The following is a 24,834-nucleotide window of genomic DNA, read 5'->3' on the forward strand; positions in this document are numbered from 1 at the left end:
TATATATATTTATATACATATATATATATATATATATATATATCTATATATATATATATATATATATATATATATATATATATATATATATATATATACATATGTATATAATTATATATTTATATATATATATATATATATATATATATATATATATAAATATATATATATATATATGTATGTAAATATATATATATATATATATGTATATATATATATGTCGATATATATATATATATATTTATATTATATATCTATATGTATAAATATATATATATATATATATATATCTATATATATATATATATATATCTATATATATATATATATATATAGGTATATATATATATACATACATATATATATATATATATATATATATATATTTATATATATATATATATATATATATATATATATATATATATATATATATATATATATATGTATATATATACATATGTATATACACACATATATATTAAATTTAGATGACAGATCAGTATGTGAAGGTTTTGATTTCACAGGTGATGAATCTGAAGCATCCTCAAATAAGAAAGAATCTGAAAATCAGAAGATGGCGAAAACCCGAAAGAGAAGTTTAATATGTGTGCTCTAATGTTTAATTGATATATGTAGTTTACATTATTTTTATTTTCAAATTATATACTATGCTTAGTTGTAATTTATTTGTTTATATATATAACAAGCACACACATTTCTTTAGATATATATATATTTAAGAGTTATATATATTTTTCTTTATTTAGATAAATGTCCAAAAAAGCCTACTTTAAACAGAAATAGGTCACGATCTCCTTTTAATATATTTTCCCATACATTAAAAGGTGCAAGTTCTGGAACTGAAAGAGTTCATGAAGCTGCATTTAGTAAAAATCTCCACAGAAGCAGTTTTGATGCCTTTATCTTCAAGCTCTTCTCTTAACTTTTTATCACCTACTGTATCTAAATTTGCAATCCTAAAGAAAGTGTCTCCACCAAAGTGTACAGTCTCTCCAAAAATCTTTATGTCTAGATTTCCTTTTCCTGAACTAGTTAGTTTTCATTTGTTAATTTTTTCATTTATGAAAAAATCTTATAATCAAAAGAGTTATTGTAAATTATTATATAAAAATAAGCAATTAAGTTGTTAGTTGTTTTATTGTTAAATTATTTGTATTCAACCATATTTAATTACTATTTATATGGAAAGATAAAAATGTAAGAACATAAAATATTTAAACAAGTTACATATTGTTATGACAAGTACTTGTGAATAGTTGAAATACCATAATAATTTTTTATAATTGCAATAGAGACTCCAAACATTTTAATATTTCCTTTGTATTTCTAGATTCAATCTGATAATATTTGTCAGAAATAATAGTTTTTATGATGTTTATGTGATTAATATCAACAAAAGAAACATCTATAGGACAATGCGTTGTTTATTTTTAGAGTGTCAATACATAGTAATTCATTTGCTCACACAAATTCTTGAAGAGCAGTGAAAGATCCCCAATCTTAAACTATGAACCGGAACATTCTTCATATCATGTGAAAAAACTTGATGATTTAGAAGAATTTGAAAAGTTTGATAATGAACTTTCTGATTTAGTAAAATATCAGCTTCTTGTCAGTGATAATGTATATTTGTATGTATGTATATGTATGTATGTGTATATGTATATATATATATATATATATATATATATATATATATATATATATATATATATATATATATATATATATATATATATATATATATAAAAATATATATATATATATATATATATATATATATATATATATATATATATATGTATATATATATATATATATATATATATATATATATATATGATAAAGTTCTAATGTATAATAATATATATTATAATAATATATCATAATGATTTAAGAAAATATAAATAGCAATGGTTGATGGCAGTTTATGTCATGCAAATGTCAAAGCTATCCTGTTGATGTAAGTTTGTTAAATACTATTCTTTAAAACCTATGTTGATAATACCTTCTTTAAAATTTTAGCTGTGTAAAACTTTTTTTTTGCCTTTTACTGATAGCAGTATTTTATCATTTTTTTATAATAAAATAAAAAAACAGGTTTTAGTACAAATTATCCAAATGCAGTAAGAAAATTTGTTAAAACAAAGTTTTTATAATAGGCTTATGACCAACAATTTGATGGCTTGTTACAACATGGAGGGTACACACAAGAAAGCCTTCAAGAAAACAAACTTAATAGTAATTACAGGTACGTTATTTCCGCTTTTTTAAATGTTTTTATTAATAAAAAGAGTTTATTTAATTTTGAGATAGCATTAACTATTTAATAAAGTTTAAATGTATTTAAAAGATATGTACGTTTCTTTAGTTATTTTTGATGTCTTCAATTATTAGGCAAGTTAATTTGTTCTCATCTTAAAGAAAAGTAGTATGTCGTTTAAAATATTTTACTTGTTTACTTGTTAAAATATTTTACTTATTTACTTGTTTATGATCAGTTAGTATGTAATCGTTTTATTTTTAAGATTGACGAAGTATACTATACATGAAGTGCACCATTCTATTGGCAATATTCTGAAACGTGCTACTGACAGAAAAGATGGTGGTGATGGTGGTGGTGGTAAAGCTGTTGAAGAGAAAAAAAAATTTTTTAATGAATTTTTATGATCCCACATGAGTTGTTTTATTTATATTTATTTGTGTCTGTTATTTTACATAACTCAAGAATAAGAATAAGTAAAAAGTAAGGTTCTTCACTCAAAAATCTAGTACATTACAAATATTATAAATAAATTATAATACAAGAATAACTAAATTTGACTTTTAGTATTTTGTTCCAAATAGGCTCGAAATCTGTTTTCTTTGTTTATACGAAAACGTGCAATGAACAATCTAATTGAACATAAGTCCAAAAGATAGTTCATTGCCTGTTCACATTTGGACGTCTGTCAGTAAATCCAATATGAACCAAAATCGTCCTTAAAATGTACATCAAATTTGGACCGAAAATGAACGTCTGATTTGAATTTACATTGTACGTTCAGATTTGGTCGTCATTCAGTATATCCAATCTGAACCAAAATTGATCTAAAATTGTATGTTCCGTCCGGACGTACAATGTATGTACAATTAAAGTACTCGTGCACGCTGGGATAGAGACTATGCTGTCTAAATGTTTTACGCAACTAAAAGAAAAAAAATTTAGTTTTAAATTAAACTGGTCTATCCTAAAAACTGCGCCTGCCTATAATAACATTTCCAAAAAATGTATACTATGTTTACAAGAAAAATTTGAGATTATTACTCATGTAAACCAAGAAAATGTACTGAATAAAAAATTAGAATTAATTTCTAAATGCAGACATGAAAATAAGATCCTTTAAAAAAATATAAAAACAAATGACCAGTCCAAATTTTTTCAAATTTTTAAGAATTCTTTCATGATTTTTTAATTATCTAATGTAGGTAATGCAACTTCCTAGTTGCAAAATAGTGCAGTTATTACATAATTATTTATAATAATTCCCAATTTCCTGGGAAATAATTTTTTCTATAATTTGAAAATTTTTTAATGCTTAGACATTATTCCTGATAAACCTACTGATGGAGAAACACTGTGTAGAAGAAAGAAAAAATTAGATAAGTGTTTTTACTAATTTATATATATATATATATATATATATATATATATATATATATATATATATATATATATATATATATATATATATATATATATATACATAAATATACAGTATTGGTCAAAACATTTGCAAACGACATCAAACAATGCTAAAAAGTGTTCCTAATTTTACATGTCTAAAAAACGAAACGAACTATACTACCACAGCAAACAGTTCAGGAGTTTGGAGTCATAGCATGCTATGACATGAGCAATCAGCTGACAGGTGACAGCACACAGGCAGAATTTTGTTGACAAGTGCCATTTTGCAGCGGACAAAATGATTGCAACTTTTTTGGTTTATTTCATTTTCTTAAGTCTTGTCCGTGTCATCGTCACGGAAGTTTTTAAATAATTAAAGGAAGTATCCAGAAGCTTCCAGAAGTTTCCAGAAGAAGCATCTAGAAGCATCCAGTAGCATACAGAAATATCCAGAAACATTCAAAAGTATCCAGATGCATCCAGAAGCTTCCAGAAGCATCGAAAAGAAGCATCTAGAATCTTCCAGAACAGGTTCACACAGGTTCATTTTACTTTATAAGAGACATGTAAATCGGCATGTAATTCAGTCATTATATGGAAGTCAATCAGTCAGTATTATCGAGACAGTTTATCGAAGTGAGTTTTATCAAAGTTTTTTAACGAAGAACATCAATAGAAGAAGTGAAATACAACAAGTGTTTTATTACATCAATACAGTCTCATTCCAACCAAGACGTTGTGTTCCACAGAGCATTATTGTATCATCACAAGGTAAATGTAACACGGTAAGCCTTGAAAAACGTGAATAATTATTTTTATTTTTTTTATGACTTCAAGTGCAAATATGGCTCCCGACAGTCTTGGATTGGAACCAAGAAAGAAAATGTTTTGGCGATTACGTACGTGGAATGTCACAAAAAAATATTTATGATAAATATCGCGTGAAAAAATGGACCGTATCAAGACTATGTTCCAAATATAGTTCTACGGGAAAGTTGGCAGCAGATAACAAAGGTGGAAGACTGCGTTCCACCACTCCTAGAGAGGATTTTATGATCGTCAGATCTGTCAAGAAAAATCCCTGGATATCATCAGTTGAGATACAAAAGCAATTAGAGCTGCCTGTATCGGACCGAGCAATTAGGCTACATGCTGTTGAAGCCGGATTGTTTTCTCGACGCCCTGCAAAGAAACCGCTGATTTCACTAAAAAACCAGAAAAAAAGACTTCTTATTGCTACATCTCATATTGACTGAAATGTGCAGGAATTGCAAACTGTCCTGTTCGGTGATCAATCGAAGTTCAACATCATTGGGAGCAATGGCATTTGCCATGTACGTCGACCGGCCGGAAAACGCCTCGATTTACGTTACTGCCAAAGGACCGTGAAGCATGGTGGAGGCAATGTAATGGTCTGGGGGTGTTTTTCTGCTAACGGTCTAGGTCCAATACATCGAAAAGATGGAATAATGGACCGTTTTATGTATAAAAATACCCTGAAAGATGTTATGTTACCTCATGCTGAATGGAATATGCCAATAAAATGGGTTTTTCAGCAAGACAACGATCCGAAACACACTGCAAAAGTAGTCAAGCAGCGGTTTCAAGACAACCACCTGTTGGTGATGGATTGGCCGCCTCAATCTCCGGATCTCAACCCTATTGAGAATCTGTGGGAGATCGTCAACCGCAGAATTACTCGTGAAGGGGTTCGTAATAAGGATCAACTGTTTGAACAAATCCAAAAGGCCTGGGCAGCAATTCCACAAAATTTCATTGATCACTTGATTGTCTCTATGCCTCGAAGATGCAAGGCTGTGATCGACAACAAAGGATTCGCCACGAAATATTGATAGCGAAATACAGCCTGGTCAACATTTTGTCGAGTTGCACTTGTTTTGTTCAGAAAGAAATCAACTTTTTTTAATACTTTTGATGTATGTTTCACCGTCGTTTAGAAGTGGAAAGTTATTATACGCAAGCGTAATATCTATTGCTAACGCTTATTACTTTAAAGATGGCTACGATCTTTAGCTACAAAGAATATTTTGAACTTGCAACAGATTAATTATAAGTTTATGCAAAATGCAACATTTTTAGATTTTTAATAGAATGAAATTTATAGATGTAACTGATTTTTTTAAAATAAAATGATGAAAAATAACATATATATTTATATGTATATTTTTAAAAAATGGTTCTCTTCGAAAATAATCAAGTTGCTAAAAGTGTAACTTGTTTATATTTTTTAACTTTTTTAAAAAAAATCTGAGCGTTGAATTTTATTAATTTTTGGTTTTTAGTTTATGTATACCTTATTTTGATTTGAATTTTTTCTCAGATCCGAGGATATATATATTTTTTTAAATTAATGCATAGTTTACCTGACGCGACCTGTGCCTTGTTTTTTTTTTGTGTGAGAATCATGCATACATGCATTGTTAATTAAATATATGTATATTATTATATTTAAATCAATAAAAATTATATAATAGGTTTGAAAATTTAGTGAACTATGTCTAAACATATAATATGTGGTTTACTTAACTATTTCAAATAGCTAAGTAAACCGTATATTATATGTTTAGTCGTAGTTCACTAGATTTTCAAAAGCTATTATATAAATTTTATTAAAATATTATTCGAATCGTCCAATCTTTTTTATTTTTAAGTTGGTAGGAATGTCATTAACATTTGCGCCAAATTACATGTCAAACTCATAATTATTTTTTTTTGTTTACGCTTGTTTCTGAAGTACCAAAAGTGCATTCGGCGATTTTCACGATGTCTATTTTTGTTGAGCAAAGAAGTGCTATTAAATTTTGTTTGCGGAATGATATTTCTGCTGCTGAAACGTATCGAATGTTGCAAAAGGCCTTCGGTGAAGAGACATGTCTCAAAAAAATGTTTACAAGTGGTACAAAGACTTCAAAGAAGGCCGAGAACGTGTTGATGACTTGGAACGCTCCGGACGACCATCGACTTCGATTGATGATCGCCACATCAACAAAATCAAAGAATTGGTGCTTGCAAATCGTCGGTTAACCATTCGAGACCTTGTTGACATGGTTGGAATATCATTTGGGTCGGTGCAAGCGATTTTGAAGGATCATTTGGGCCTCAGAAGACTCAAATCACGTTTGGTGCCGAAATTTCTCAATTTCTTTGAAAAAGAGCGTCGCGTTAAAACGTGTGAAGCAATGCTTTCTGACTATCAAGACGTCTACAAACAAATTATTACTGGCGATGAGACTTGGGTCTACGCATACGACCCTGAAACAACCGACCAATCGAGTGAATACCGTGAAAAAGGCGAGCCGAGACCAAAGCAACTACGTCAAAGTCGCTCAAAAATCATGTTGACTGTTTTCTTTGATTATTGTGGTGTCGTGCACTACAAATTCCTTCCAACTGGCCAAACTGTCAACAAGGAATATTATTTAAGCGTTATGCGACGTTTGCGTGAAGCTATTCGCTAAAAGAGACCGGAGTTATGGGCCAATAACTCTTGGATTTTGCACCACGATAATGCCCCTTCGCACACAGCACTGGTTCTTCGTGAGTTTTTCGCCAAAAACTCTACCCATGTTCCTCCACAACCACCGTATTCGCCCGACTTAGCACCGTGTGACTTCTGGCTGTTCCCAAAGCTCAAGAGACCACTCCGGGGAAATCGTTTTGAGTCCATTGAAGAGATCCAACGTGAATCGGCACGCGCATTTAAGGCTTTCCCTACCGAGGACTTTTCGGCATGCTTCGAAGACTGGAAAAAACGTTGGCTAAAGTGCATTGGGGCCGGGGGGGATTATTCTGAGGTTGACGATACAGATTTGGAAGAATAAATAAAGATTTTTTATTTTATAAAAAAATTTACCTTACTTTTTGATCACAGTAGTATATTGTAACTATGAGTTACCATTGTAACATTTTTTTAAAAAGGAAGTCTCAATTAAATGTGTCATGTTTTTGTTTATGTAAATGACTTTTATATGACAACAAATATTTTTCACTTTTTAATTCAAGGAAAACAAACCCAGTGGGCACAGTACGTTTTTAAAACGTTTTTTGGACGTTTTTATTAGGTTTAAACCTTATAAAAACGTCTAAAAAACGTTTTAAAAACGTACCTTGCCCATTGGAAGAGTTGGAAAAAAGGTTCTATAGTTTTGTTGTGCAATCTCTGGCATTCAATTACACGATTGTCAAATTGGTCTGTAGGATTTCCTGTTCTGCAACTGGAAATATGACCTTTAGTACGGTTTATTAAACTATTTGTTTTTCCAGTGTAAGTAGATAAACCATTACATAATAAACACTTTAAATAATAAATAACATTTTTGCTATTACAAGTAATGCGACTTTTAATATTCCAAATAGTTCCATTAGACGTCTCAAACTTATCAACTTCTAGTAAATATAATTGGCAAATTTTACAATGAATATCTTTACATTTCAATAAACTCGTTTTTTTAATAGATGAAATAGAATGAAATGTTAAAGAAGTTAGTTGTCTAAGTAAATTTGGTGGTTGTTTGTAGGCTATTACTGGATGTATATTTTAAAAAACCTCCTTTACCCTTGCATTAGTAGATATACTAAGTAAAAGGTTAGTTTCTGTTGAAATAGGCTGACAGTTTAAGTTGCTATAAAATGTAGTTACCAGAGGAAAAACTTCTTTGGATTTTTTTAAAGGTGCTGGTCCTTGTAACTTGGCATTATGAAATGCTTTTTCTATAATATTATCTGGGTAAAGACATTATTTTAACCATAATTTTAGTTCTGTTAAACGTAGTTTTTTTGTAGCATAATCCGAGGTAAAAACAATTATTCTTTTAGCAAGAATATATGGGATATTATTTTTTATGTGAAAAGGATGAAAACTATTGTAATTTAAATAGTCGTGGGTATTTGTTTCTTTGTAAAATATATCTGTTTTGATATGTTTGTTGTTTTTAGGAATAACCGATACATCTAAAAAATTAATGGGATTGTAGATATTTCCATTTTTATTGTATTATGTACCTAAATCAACCGTAAAATTAATTGAATTATGTAGTTCTTCAAGAGAAGTTTTAAACTTGGCGATGTCTAGATTTTTTGGCCATATGTTAAAACCATCATCAACATATTTAAAATAAAACTGCTCAATATTTTTAACTTCTTCTTTTGAAATATATTTTGGTAAGATTTTCGGAAAAAGCAAAGTTTCTTCTAAAAATCCAATCGTAAGACATGCATAGTCTGAACCCATGGCTGTACCTGTAATCCGATGGTATACTTGGTCGTCAAAAATAAAATTATTGTTTTCTAAAATGAAAGATACCGATTCTAAAAGGAAATCGTAGATGAATCGATCTGCTATTAAATCTTTCTGTTGTTCAATTGTAATGCTCTAAGACCTAGATTATGTGGAATACTTGTGTATAGATTGACAATGTTACATGTTAGTATTACACTGTCTGAATCAATATTTCTAGGGATTTTTCTTAAGAAATCCCAATCATCTTTTATATAAGTTTTTTGTTTTTTTACAATCGGAGATAATATTATATGAAGATATTAGCTTAAGTGTGATGTTGGTGAGTCTATTCCAGCAATAATAGGTCGAGCTTTTAAATCTTTTGGAGGTTTCATTTCTATAAACGGAGAACTACATTCTTGAACCTTTTTAATTATTTCATTGCATTTATGAATTTTTGGAATAACGTAAAGAGTACTAGATTTCCATTCAAAACTTGTAACTTAGTCTATTTCGTTTTGTGTTAGACATTTATGTTTAGCAATCATTTTTGAAAGATTTTTGAAATCTCTTTTATCTTAACTCTTTTAGTCAAAATTTGTTTTTTCATAAGTATTTAAAGAAGATAGATGATCTTGATTGACAAGTTTATCTTTATAGTTTGTTGAGTCCATTACAATTAGAGTCTTACCTTAGATGATTGTAATTGTAATTGTAAAAATTAAATACAATTACAAATTACAATACAATAATATTGTGTTGTAATATTACAGAAACAATAAAAATATTTTATTTCGGTATTGTATTGTGATGAAAAACAATTACAATAAGTATTGTTTTTGTTTTTTTCTAACAATACAATTAAATTCGAGAACTATTGTATTGTATTGTTTTAATGGTTTAAAGTTACAATAACTATTGTATTGTTTTAATGAAAACAATTACAATAACTATTTTAGTGTATTATAGTGTATTGTAGTGTACTTTACATTAAAGTAAAGAATCTAACGTATTTTAACGTATTTATATTCATCTCTGACGAACTTACTATTATTTTTGCTAGTTTTTATTTACGGATTTGTAATATATTGCAAAATTTTTTTTTTACATGTTTAGATTTTGCATCACCTATCTTGTTATGTATTTCTAAGCTCTAAATGGCCGCAAAATATTGCCTGTCTGATGATAGCCTTACTATTATGAAAACTACCATTCATAAATTATTTTATTCAGCCCTTTTATTTTTTCCTCATGATTTTAATGCTGCAAAGTAACTTAAAATATGTATGAAAATTAACTTTAGTAACACAAACAATTAAACATAATAGTTCTTCTTAAATAAAAATGTTAATGTCTTTAATTACAACAACAAAATATTGTTATTGTATTACAAAGACGAATTACAATACAATATTTATTGTTATTGTAGTGGGTCATTACAATACATTTTTTTTCAAATATTGTTATTGTTTTATAAAGATGAATTGCAATACAATATTTATCGTTATTGTATTACAGAATTACAATAGTTGTAAATCACAAGTATTGTTATTGTTTCTAAATTAAGTTAATGCAATAACAATAATTATTGTTACTGTTATTGTTTTCATTACAATTACAATAGTCCTAACTCTATCGGAAACTATTCTGAACACAAACTTCATATTAAGCTTTGTAATTTTTATCTCTTTTGTAAAAAATTCTTTTTGTTAGAATGTATGTGTTGTTGCGATGATTACAAACCTAATTGATCTAAAACTGGCTGAGTGAATGATATATTAAACAAACTAGATATCTAACTTGAGTGATTTTATTGGACGAATAATGAAGCCGTTTTTTTTTGTTTATAAATATACTAAATTATAGTTACTAAATTATAGTTACTAGTTATAGTTTACTAAATTATAGTTTAACATTTGTAAAAAAGACAAAAACTGAAGCCGATGTTTTAAAATGTTTATGGAATACAAGTTAAAAATGCAAATTAAAATAATAATTATAAAATATTTTTTTTATGTTTATTAAAAAGTATTATAATTAATAAAAAAGCTTCAAAAGCGTCTGTCGTTTCACTTATCTATTCAAAACTTTAATCCCTTTCTAATCGAAAATAAATATAGGATTCGTAAATTATTATTTTACAAGTATTCTTATTTCCTCTTAACTCTTTTACTTAAATAGTATTTGAACTTAAAATATATTTACTTCATTTAAGATAAGGAAAGTTAAATAGTATTTGTTTACAAATTTTATCCACCATTTGTAAAAAAGGCCAAAGCGGCTTCATTTTTCGGAATGAAGTAAGACATCTACTTTGTATTATATATCATTGGGCTGAGTTAATAAGTTATGAAAACTTAAGAACAATAAAGGGATCAAGGATTTCTGCCATTTCTATAGCGTCCTTAAATGTTAGAAAACTTTTGATGCTATTGCTCGAAAAGAATAATGACGCAAAGGTTAAGGTTAAATAATTGAAGTTTAATTCAGCCATTTCTATAACGTCCCTTAATGTTAGAAAACCTCTGATGCTATTGCTGAAAAAGAGTAATGACGCAAAGTTTAAGGGATCTATGACTGCTTAGAATGTCTTTAGGATACAACAGGAAGGTAAGTTAAGTGATCGTTAAGTTTATTCAGTTTTAAGAAACTCGAGACGATGAAAAGAGATAGGGATGGGAATGCACAGTAGGCCAGTAATCACTTTTACTGGACAAAATTCATACCTAAATTAGTATTAGAGCTATATTCATTAAAATAAGTATTGAGTACTTATATGATGTCTGCACGTTTTAGAGCGGTAATTTTTATTTATTTTGTTGCTATGGATACCTTTATTTTGCTTAGCAACAACCTATTTTTGTGATCTGCAGATATTTTATAAGTGCTATATTCACTAAACTTGGCATGAGTACCAATATGAGATCACACTTCTTACAAAAGTGATGATTTTTTAAATTTAGTTGCTATGGATACTTATATCGCTTAGTTACCGGATACTTTCCTTAGTGGCAGTGTGGTAAATTGATATTTGAATATTTTATCGGATTTTTGATCTACCTATATTGAATAACAATTGAGTATTTAGGTAAATAATGTTTTAGGAATAATAAAAGCAAAAAATAGTGCAAGAAAACATTGTCAATTTTAAATTACATCAAAAAATTGTAAAACAATATCGTTTGAAGATTGTTTAAGTAATTGTAAAACATCTGAAGGAAGTGCTTTATGATTTGTTTAGTTTGATGTTGATATACGCAGTGATGAATTAACAGGATCACTGGAGACTAGGAGTCTATTGATAAAATCAGTATTTGTTGCTCTTCTGAATGTTTTTCGGCTGAAATATTTGCGATAAGATTCGAATTCTTTATTTCTAGCCTCTTGAGCTTCCTCTGACATAAGTCCGATGGGTAATGTAAGGCTTTTAATTATGTGATGTCCATGTATCAATACTTTGTGAACTGATTGAGCCATGTAATACCATGGATAAAGGGACACATATAGTCTAACAGTGTCAAAACAATAATCCTTGAATTTAAAGCAGTCTATTTCATATCCTGAAGAGAGCATTACCAAGATAATGTAAAATTTGAATATAAGGTTTGATCAATTCCAGAATTTCAGCTGTTTGTTCATATGCTGCAAAAGCACGCCTTGAGGTATTGCCATTATTAGTAGTTCCAGAATTACCACTTTAAGGGAAATCAACAACAAGTTTTATTTTGTTCATAAAATCAGTCTGAATCATTTGTTTAGCTACAGATGCCTTTCCTTTGTGTTCTTTAGATCTTGCTTGCCACTTTCTTGTTTCTTTTTTATATGCAATGTGCAATACCATCTCAAAATATCGAATCCATGGATAAACACTAGGAAGACCATATTTGAACTCTCTGTTAGTATAATATATTGAGGATATCAAGGCTATTCATATTTTTTGGAGAGACACCACACACTGAACAGCATTGGCATGAGTAAGTTTTTTCAGATAATATCGTTCGAACCTTCCCATCAATCATTGTAAATTCAATAATATACAATATATAATACAATATATAATACAATACATAATACAATATATAATTACAATATATAATACAATATATAATACAATATATAATACAATATATAATACAATATATAATACAATATATAAAACAATATATAATACAATATATAATACAATATATAATACAACATATAATACAATAAAAGATACAATAATAATAAAATTCACTTCAAGATCCTAGATCAAGATCCAAGAACACTAGAAGATCCGCAAATCTCTGATAAAATCATACCCAAGCTTTCTATTTTACTTTTAATGTACTGATCTTCTTCAATCACAGATTCTTTGGATTCCATTTTGTATGCAAATCATATGAGTCTACAATAGGCTGTGGAAGACGACTTTTGATTTCTCCAAATAGGCACCTATTCGTTGCTGTTGTTAATTCCAGTAAAATCCAATGGAACTAGACAAGTAATAAATAATGATTCTTCACTCTTTAAATCTCTTTTAATGTCAGATTCTGATAAAACTTGTGTATAAATGCTTTGGCTAGTAGCACCATCAAAACCAGCTTTATACGTGACTGCCATTGCTTTTATTGCTTTTTCGTTCAATATCAAGTGCCTTAGCGCAGGTTCCTGAACTGCACAGACTCTTTGAAAAGTATGAATCATTAAATCTTTTAAAGGAACTGAAGCTGAATAGTCCTCCGCTGTTATATTTGCAGGATAATGTTTCAATTTTGCATCTCTGACATCATTCTAATCAATTTTTAGGAAACTTTTGTCAGACTTGCATCAATTATTAAAGCCAGTGCTTCGTCTGCTGGATATTTAGTTGCTTTATCTGTATTTGAAATATTTAAAACGTTCTTGGCAGCAATAACAATAGATTTATCTCTAAATTTTTTATTAGCAGTAAAAAATAGTTCATCGGATGAATGAGATTCAATTAAACAAGATACACGCCGTTTTTTAGTTTTATTAGAACTATTATCAAATGCAACTGGTTTTTGACCACGTCTACTTGCAGTTGGTTTATTGTCTTTTTTTCCGACAATTAAATATTCATTAAGCCAGTTTACGAACTTGTTTCCGAAATTTTTGACAGTATAGTTTGCAGATATCCACATTATTTTCATACAAATAAACAAATCGTCAAACAATGTCTAAATCAACCTCTTTAAATTCAGTAAATTTTGGCTGAATAAATTTCAATATATCTTTAGTAATATTTTGTTTAGAAATACTAAAGTTGTTTTTTTGGAGAAAATAATGAATGTCTAAGTTTAATAAAACCATATGGGAGTAATTATTGTAACAAGTATTTTGTATTTAAAAGTTTAATGTTACAATATATATACCGCGTGGACTACTAATTCTTGTTAGTAATTAAGCTACTACAAACTAAAATTAAAAGTAATTAAGTAACTGTAAGTGTTAGTAGTTAAATTACTAACAGCTACCGAAAATTTGTTGTTGCTATGCTATGCAAAGTAAAGTATCCATAGCAACCAAAAAAATTAACCTCATAAAAATTGTGAATCTCATTTTAAGACATACCCCCAATATTGTGTACTTAGCGCAAATTAAATGTTAAAACAACGTTAATGTAAAAATGAGTTGTTGCTATGCAAAATAGCAAGTACTATAGCAACCAAGTTAAAACATATATAAAATCTGAACGGGGATTTAAGGGGACAAGCAATCAATTAAAACTCAATTGAAGCATCATATAGCTCAAATAAATATAAGACAGCACACAGCATATTGTTGTAATTATTAGTTATAGTGCGGCAAAAAATAAATTTCTTAAAGAATTTTTTTTTTTATCTGTGATTTTCAAAATATAACTGAGATAACATACTATAACAAATTTATTTCTCATATTGGTTTTTCTTACCTTTAAATACTCTAGAATAACATGTACTAATTTTTTGTTTCAAAACGTAGATGTTATTGAAATATAACACAACGCTGATGTCACCCGGGGTGGGCTGGAGCCGGCTCGGTCCGGCTTGCGCAAACCGGTTGTTAAAATTTTTGAAACTCGGCGAGGCGCTTGTTAAATTAACCCTAAAACCAAAAATAAGCTATTTTATAAGTATGGTTATGCAAAATATGCACATTGCGCTGATGTGCCACACACAGACTATATAGGAAATGCATATTTTAACGAAAAAAAAAAAATCCGAATTCGAATATAAATCTTTTCGGAATTCGGAATTCCAATTCAATAATATTTAATTATTGTTTTATTTGTCTAAAATATGCTTTAAGGAAGCAGATATCGCTTAAAGCTAAGTCTCCGAGAATCGAGCGAACTTTTATACAAAAGTTACCAGCAACTGAGAAGGCTCGCTCAGACTCCACCCTCAGTGGCGAAATCAAAATCAAAAGTTAATAGACGCGCTATTTGAAGAATTTCATTTCAGATTTAATTCTTGAATTAAAGCTCCAACTTATAAATTGTTGAGTTGAGCTGGGGCCGTATTCTCATCTCTCCGTTAAGCTTAACGGAGCGTTAGTCGAAAATTGCTTTTAAATTACATTAATAAAAAATGTATTTAAAACTATAATTTTATAAACGTAAATGTTTTATTTTGGTATAAGTTTTATTTTAACGAATTTATATAAATTTTTGTCATTTCTTTACTTAAAAATATTGTAATGAAATTTCAGACAAAAGCTCCGTTAAGCTTAACGGAGAAATGAGAATACGGCCCCTGGACGGTATGTTGTACAATAAATTCAATTGAATTTTGTTTTGCAACTTTTGCATTAATGTTAAGGGCTTAGTTTTTGTTTTCTAATGTTTACCTACGTACAAAATATTGATGATACTTATTTAAAAATTATTGATCTAAATAAATCAATACGCACCGCTCCAGGTTTGGCGCAAGTAGGTGTCACATGAAGGAAGGCCATTAAATTTTTTGCTAAGTAACAACAAAAAAAAAGTCCTCTTTATTTAAGTATTGCCGACTATCTGTTCCAAAGGACTTTATTTGCCGAATGACTTGTCTAAAAAAGTCAATTTTGCCAACTAAATTAAAACAAAAGTTGTTCATGAGGATGGTGGGCCCATTCCTCTACCGCATACCTCCTTCCCCCCTTCCTTCGCGTCAGTAATGCGGTGCAAGGCCGGCGAGTGCGAGTGCACTCGAATAAACAAACACTGTTCCAAATTGAAAAATATTACAACAAATGAAATGAAGACATGACTGCAATTTGGGAATGTTTTCTCTGTCTACTTATAGAACTTAGAACTTATAAAATGTTTTCTTATAGAATTAGAATGTAGAAAATTTATATGTACACAAACAAAAACACAATTTAAAAGTTTTATAGAGCACGAAAAATCAATTTTAATTTCGTTTACTGAATTAACAATACAAAATACGATTAATTAGTCGAATTGCTAAGGTAAGTAATATAAATAAAATTAAATTTTTAGTTTACATAAATAAACAATTGTAAACTATTATTTGTAAATAATATAAATTCATTCATTTAAAAATTGTGAGAATATAATGGCAGTATTTAAATTTTAGATTTTTTTAATTTAAAAATGAAGAGAGTGCAAGGAAATTTATTGCCCTTTGTAAATGTCAAAAAAACAAATCCCAATGAAGAAATACTAGAGAAAACAATAAATTCTGCACATATTGAACCTATACAATCATTTTTCAAATAAAACATAAGCTTCATGTTCATCAGCATCATCTACAATATACTTGGAATCATGCACATAAAGCAACAGTCAACTATCAGATTGTTGGACAGAAAAACAAGTGAGTTTGTTCACAAAACAATATAAATGGTTAATGGTAAAATATGGCAAGTTAGGTTGTAAAGACTGTTTAAAAATACCTTAGGAATAGAAAACAAAAAACATATTTATGTATCAAATGAGTGGATTTCATCTTCAATAATTCTTAATGGAACTAAAAAAGACATAAGGCAAGCTTCTCTACGCAAAAAAATTAAAGAACATTTCACTTCATGCTCACATTTAAAAGTTCGAGAAACAATTATTCAATCTAACAAACAAGTTTTACCAAATGTAGTTAAAATATTAAATTCTGAAGCAATTAACATTACTGTAAAAAATTTTAACACAGTTTATAGTCTTGTTAAACGAAACAGACCATTGTCTAATATAGAAGCAGCTTTGGAATTACAAGAAAAAAATGGTGATAATATAGGAAATTGTTTACATTCCAGACGCACTGCCCATAGAGTTGTCGAATATATTGCAATACAGATTAAAAAAACTGTTTTTAAAAACATTATCAATCAAAACTCAAAAATTTGTATCATAATTGACGAAGCTTCTACACTTGCTAAAAAAAGTACTTTGGTAATATATTTACAGTGTGAAGTACAGTCTGCAATTGAACCTCTCACAATTTTCGTAGATTTAAAAGAATTGACGTCAACAACTGCCAAAAATATTTTTATGACCTTAATAGACTGTCTTATCTACTATGGGCTTGATAAAAAATATTTACAAAGAAATCTCATAAGATTCTGTTAAGATGGTGCATCGACAATGTTAGGAAGAAAATCTGGAGTAGCCAAAAAATTAACTGATATGTTTCCAAATATAATCGTGTTGCATTGTTTGAATCACCGATTGCAATTGGCACTAGATGATTCCATAAGCGAGATTAAACAAGTAAATCATTTAAAAATATTTTTAGACAAAATATATGCGATATATCATCAGTGAAATAAAAACTAATTCGAATTGGAAACTATTTCTAGTGATTTGAACCTAGAAATGATAAAAATTGATCGCGCTTTTGGAGTCGTTGGGCATCCTGTAGCTTACGAGCAGCTACTGCTGTGTGGAGAGCATACCCAACGTTGTGTAAACATTTTATCCAGTCCAAATCAAATTCAGGAATGGCCGAAAGATTAGCTAATCACATTTTATTGAAAATTTAGCTTTAATGATAGATATCTTAGTAGAAATTTCAATACTATCCAATGCGCTACAATCAAGAAAAATTACCATATCTAAAGCTATAGAACTACACAAAAATGATAATTTTGGTATCTATGAAAAAAAAATTAATTTCATTAAATGATTTCAAATGCATACCATTTGATTACAATAATAAATTTGTGTCTCTTCCCAGAGAGCAACTATTAGATAGTGTGGCAAAGAATAAGAAAGCAAGACTTTTATCGGCTAGTCATGTAAATATGCATGAGGATAAGAGTGAGAACAATGACACTAATAACTATGAAAAGTTTGTGGAGCTCTTTGAGATTTTAGATCCTTCTACCAGGTCATTAGATAAAATTATGTCACCATGGCTAGAAGGTGAAGACATGGTTAGAAAATTATGTGAAGATTTAAAGTTTAAAGTAGATGTTGATGATTTTCGTGACTTTGTAGATGCAAACATACAGCTGAAAAATGTTCAGTTACCTAGTTCAATTTTAAGGGCTACAAAAATAGCAAGCACAATTGCTTTAGCAGTTCAGAAGCTGAGAGAGGTTTTAGCCTTATGAATTTAATTGCATCAAAATTAAGAACCAGCCTTACTGTGGAACATATATCCAATCTAATGACAATAAATTTATTGGGGAAACAATAGCAAATTTCGATGCCATTCCTTTTGTTAGATCTCGGATGAACCAGAATCACAGGTTAGCAACTGAAACAAGGGTAAGAAGAGGACATAATAATGATGTCTTTTCTAATGAACAAGGCATATGGACTCTACATTAATCAATTAATTAGGCATATACATAGCGTAGTATGTTAAATTTGGAATTTATCAGTTTTGTTGTGCAATAAATACTTTGTGTAGTTGTTTTGTGCAATAAATGTTTTGTTTTGTTATATATATTTTATACTGTACAAAAATTTTTTTGTACAGTATAAAAACCGGCTCGCTATTATATTTTTGAAATAATAGCGAGCCGGTTGTTCAAAATTTTGCAGGCCACCCCTGGATGTGACCGTCAATTACTTATTTATAATTGTTTTTATTTTTAATTCCGATAATCAAATGCTTAGAGTTCTGGTAACTAAAGGATTTAATATAAATAAATTATCAATAAATTTCTCCTAACATATATATAGATACTAAAATTAAATAAGTTTTCAAGATAAGACAACTAAAATTTTTCCAATTTTGTCCACCTACTGGGCCACTGTGGAATGCATTAATCCTTAAGTAAAAGAAACTATGAAAAACCAGAATTGTGTCTTGGAAAGTTCTTTGCTCAGGAATCAACAACATTTCAAGACCCTTATAGAAACGAAATAATCCCTTTAAACAGCTCTTCTCGGATATGGCTTCAAAGTTTGGCTTCAACTTAGGAAGAGGACACCTGAAACTAACTCTTATGTATCTAGAGAATATAACATTTATCAGACCTAGCAGAGTAACCAGGAAAAAAAGTACTGGTTTAAGTAAAAACAACTTTATTCTTCACATGCTACACATTCAACTTATGTGTATATTTTTATTATTTACCCAATAAAAATTTATTTTGGAAGTTATTAGAAAGATATTGAAGGAAGGACGGTTCAAATCATTGAATCGGCTCCCAAAGCACTGCCGTTCGCTAGTCTGTTTGTTACTGGGTGTTAACACCTCTGAATTTGACGTTAAAACGAAAACAAACTTTTAACTTGATTTTTAAGTGAACAAATAGTATTGCTACAAAAAACAATAAATACAATCCAAATAATTAAAACCATTTCAAAATAAATTTTGTCATTTTTTACGTGCAAACTTTTAGTTATAATAAATAATCCATTATAATAAAAGAAGCGTGGAAATATCTTTTCTCAATCATAATGAAAAAAACTCAAGTGAAAAAAACTATTTTAAAATAACAACAAACTTGTTATCTAATGAAATCAGTATAACAGTAGTAAAAAGAAGAGAAAAATGAGCTCGAGATAAGATTTGGCAACGTATTAAAAAATAATAACTAAATTCTCATATTCAAAAGCAATAACTAAAAATCTTCATCAAATAACTATACTTCAATAAAAGCTCAAGTAATCTATGAGAACAGACAGTCTAATAGAAGTTTTTCAATTACAAATCTATTTTGATTTAAAAATCTTTTCTAAATCTTGTTTTTACTTAATTCTTTTATTACTCATTTTATTGCTTTAATCAAGTGAAACATTATTTATATTTAAACTTTATTAACATATACTTAACGCTAATAACAATTAATACTAAGATCGACTATTACTTCTATTAGTCCGACTAATATTTTTAATAGACCTGTTACTGACTCTGCAACAAATATCAACACCAATAAAAAAAATTAAATCACTATCATAACAGCCATTCTGCAATTAACAATAACACAACAAGAACAACAACAACAACAACCAGAACAACAACAACAACAACAACAACAACTACTACTACTACTACTACTACTACTACTACTACTACTACTACTACTACTACTACTACTACTACTACTACTAAGTATTAGTAGCTGGTGGTAGAAGAAGTAGTAAATACTTTTTTTAACTCCTTATACTATCAAAACAACAGGAAATTCTGTTACCAATAAAAAAATGTTATTGCAATCTATTTTTATGTCTTATGCTACATTTAACAACAAAAATATTTTTTTGTTATCTTAAATAACACGACTTTAACATTATAAACACAAAAACAATTTTATTAGCATTAAACAGTTTTCATTTAGGTTATCATTATATTTTAATATTAATATATTAAATTATATTTTATGTACCAATATTAAATATTTTTATTAGCCTTTTTATATAAATCCTGTTTTAACATTGTAAATAAAAATTTATTTAAATTTTTTTCAAAACACACATTTTAAATAAAGTGCACTCCTTACTTATAACAAAAATCGAATAGGTCTATGTTCTTATATAAAGTGGAATAAAGTTCGGTAAAAATAAATATCGAAACATTTTCATCGGTCGCTATCGTCTCAAAGAATGCTCAACAAAAAATTAAAATTATCAAGTTGAGTTAAGGAATTATTTTTCTAAACAAAAAAGCAAAACAAAAATATGTTTAATCCGTTAATCAGCCTTTAATCCAAGCACATACATGAAGTCTTACAGACTTACTTTCCATAGATTTCATGTGTGTGATGGAATTAGCACTGGTTTTGGGGAGGAAGGGGAGTCTAGGTCATATGTCGCTCGATGGCGGCTGAAAATTGGGGTGGAAATTTTTCCTATTTCATGTTTTTTAATTTTGTCATTGTAAATTAAATAAATTAAAATGTTAAATTAAAATCTAAATTTAATTGATAAAACGTTCCTTTTTATGTTGCATTTAAATTAAACATTTGATTGCAATGCATTATTTTTGAATTTAATTTGTTAGACTGGGTTTACTTGGAACGTTTTTTTTTTTTACCTTTAAACATGTGGTCACAATGCATATATTTTTTAAAGTTTTTTTTATTGCCAAAATAAGTAAACAGTATTCACTAATAATGATTAAATTTAGCCATGTAGTTTTTTATAAAATAACGCTTAAGATTTTCATAAAGATTTGAGATGTTTAAGACAACATTTAAGCATCTTGAGTTCTGGTTTCTATTTTCACAATTACATAAAACAATTTATAATTGAAATTTTCTATTTGAAAAGTTATAAGAGTAAGTTAGTATAACTTTGAATTATACTAAAACTAATTAATCTTCATTTAAACAAAAAGTATTAATAAATATCATAATGTAAAAACAGTTTCATATAGAGAAGAAAAGAGTCCTTTATGAAATATGTAAACAATATTAGATGAAATCTTTGTAATAGTAAAGAAATCGCTCTGAAAAATGGTAATACTTTAAGTAGTAAACGGTTTAATAAAGTTATTTATTCTACATCTGCTGAATGGTTACGAGCCTTGGATTAACCTATAAGCAAAATAAGCACAACCTATAAGCACAAGTTCAACAAACCAAAGAGAGCAGCATATAGGAGGATTATTGTGTTTGTTTACTACTTTTTTTTTCACACCAAATAAGCCAAATTCTATGTCATACATGATTCTATTGCCATACTGTACCTTATTATTCAATCCAGGGTATGATATAAATTATTCAAGGTCTCATCTACATCGCACTTATTAACGACCTTAAAATAAACCTGCTATCATTAAAAAAAAATGAATTCTTGATTGTTTATCTATTGCTGGCAATGACCATGACCACTAAAATTTAATGCAATTATTGTCCAGAATTGCAATTCACTTAAATGTGGAAAGAAAATGAAGCGCATTCAACCAAGTGGTGCAGACAATTGAAAAAAATATATAACGGTTGGATAATCAAAACAAGGTTTTAGAAAAAATACCAAAATTGACTAAGTATTTAAAACCCACAGCTGACGTAATAACAGAGCAGCAGCAACAAGGATGTGCATCAAATCAAAATTTTTATTCATCAGTGGCATCAACATCAAGAGTAGAAAATGAACAGGAAATACCAGATCCAGAGGTACCAGATGTAGACATGTCTTTATCTAGTAATGATGCAATTGAAAATGGTACAGAAAATGAAAATTTTGAAATTAAAGAAAGAAACCCTACCGTGAATATGAATACAGTCAACTGAGAAAATGATCCTGGTCTATGGGATGAGTTGTCTGTGGATGATAAAACATTCTGCGTTGCTGCTAGGCCAAGCAATTTCCAGCATCACTAAGGTCCTTGGAAAAATCATGTTGTGTTTTCAAGAATGGAAACCGAAAAGATCTTGCTCACCAAAAGTTTTTATTGGGAGAAAAACTAATTGAGAGGAATATCAAGAGAAGCGGATTATGTATTTTAATTGTAAAGGATTTCTTTGTTTATAAACTTTTTCCTAAAACTACTTCACCTCAATATGTTAAAGGTGGGTTCAGTGACTGGCGAAACATTTTCAGCATTGACAACCACCAAAAAAGTCAGCTTCACCGAGACTTCCTGCTAGTATGCCTCAACACCAGACGAGGTCAAGGATTATAGCAAGCTTTGATAGACAGATAACGGAGTGTGATTATTGAAAACATGTGCTGGAGCGTCATTGCCATCATCAGTAAACAGACTGAGTGTGGACTTGCCTTTTATGGTACCAAAGAGTAGTTTATTTATTCCAAAAAAGGAAATTACTTGGGTCTTCTGGAACTAATAAGCCAGTTTGATCCATTTTTAGCTGATCATATTTCTAATTATGATAATTTTGGCAAAAAAATCCTCCCTATTTTTCAAAGACATTTTGCAAGGAAATTATTGAGCTAATAACTGAAAATGTTCATTAAAGCATCCTCAACAAAGTCAGTTACTCTGGCTACTTCAGTCGTTCTGTTGATTCAATGTTAGTTCTGTTACATTGGACCAGTTATCTGTTGTTGTGTGGTTAATTAAAGATGGAAAACCAATAGAAAGGTTTCTTGCATTCTGAGAACAAAAAAGACATTCAGTTGAAGTGTTGGCTAATCAGGATTTGGAATACTTGTGTGATGTCTTTAAAATAAATTTAGTAAGTGCAGAGGTCCACCATATGGCAATGCAGCTGATATGTCAGGACATAGCAAAGGAATGCAGCAAAAGATTTTAGAAAAAATGCTATATCTGTCCCTTGTGCAGCCCACTCTCTGAATTTGGTTGGTCATAGTGCAGTTGACTGTTGTGATGTGGCAATTAACTTTTTCTACCTAGTACAACTGCTCTAAACGTTTTTCTCTGCATCAACAAACTGTAAGAAAATTCTTAAAGAATGTCTCGGTAGATTCTTAAGGAATGTCTTGGTAGTGAAAAGGTGCTGAAATAACTTTCAGATATTAGATGGGAAGCTCATGCTGTTGCAACTTATCCTGTTTTAATATCTTTTTAACAAATTCTCAATGCTTTGGAGAATGTTTCTGATGGTGAAAATCAAAAGACGAGTAGCAGAAAATATTGCTAACAAAACAAAAGAGTTGGAATTTTAATTTGTGAGAATGAAATCTTACAGGACTTTTATAAAACAATCCAAGCCCTTCTAAGAGAGGATGTCAATCTTAAAACATGCGCAGACTCGTATATATCACTGACAGTCAAATTACACAACATAAGACTGGAATTTGAAAGAATTAAGAAACTCTCAAAGGATATGTTACCCAAGACTTTTAGGACTTTATGATACACTTTTTTTCTTGACTTTTAGGAAAACCAAGAAAAAAAGTGTATTATGAGGAAACAACCAAACGATGGAGATGCTCATTTTATTATATCTGCTAATTTCTTTATTCCAAAACTATGTACTGTATAAAGAACATTAGACTATTACATTTTTTCAATAATTTTCTTATTTAAATTGGTTTTCTTTTAATCTATTGTTCATCAAATAAAATAGAACTTACTATTTTTATCCTTTTTCTCATTAACTAATGGTGGCTTGTAAAATTAATTTTTAAAGTAAGAACTTTTTTTTTAAAAGAAATTGTTGCAGAAAACAATATTCTCTATTGAAAAATAAAAAAATAAATTTTTACCAATCAAAAATAAATTTCTAAATGTTGACCAAAACTCGGCTAGTTAAATTTAATTTATAATTCAAAAACATGCAGTTTATTTATGTTTCAAAAACATGCAATTAATTAGAACTTTAATTAGAAATTAGAATTCATATTAACTTTTATCAAAATCTAATTTCTAATAATGTTTAATACAATGCAATCAAAACGTTCTGACATCAAAGCATTACTTATGTCAAATTTCATTCTAGCACCTTACTGGTCTAAAGACCAGTGAGATGCTACAATGAAATTTGACACCAAAGTTGCGTTTCCATTTTTTAAAAACTTTGGCTATTTAAAAAAAAATTGTATTCAGAGTAGTAAAAAAGTATATACATAGTAGCAAAAAAAAAATCATGTCATCAT

The 24,834-nt window shown here is 28.8% G+C and overlaps 1 protein-coding gene across 1 annotated transcript in view; it reads right to left on the reverse strand.

Moving 5' to 3' along the window:
* Positions 1-20,722: 20,722 nt before the first annotated feature.
* LOC136080234 (uncharacterized) overlaps positions 20,723-24,834 on the reverse strand; it is a 39,138-nt gene continuing 35,026 nt past the window's right edge. Inside the window, exon 11 of the mRNA XM_065796849.1 lies at positions 20,723-20,963. Coding sequence (XP_065652921.1) covers positions 20,948-20,963 — 16 coding nt within the window. The 3' untranslated portion in view covers positions 20,723-20,947. The remainder of the gene's footprint in view (positions 20,964-24,834) is intronic.

The sequence above is a fragment of the Hydra vulgaris genome, chromosome 05 (assembly GCF_038396675.1).
Source record: "Hydra vulgaris chromosome 05, alternate assembly HydraT2T_AEP".
Classification (NCBI taxonomy): domain Eukaryota; kingdom Metazoa; phylum Cnidaria; class Hydrozoa; order Anthoathecata; family Hydridae; genus Hydra; species Hydra vulgaris.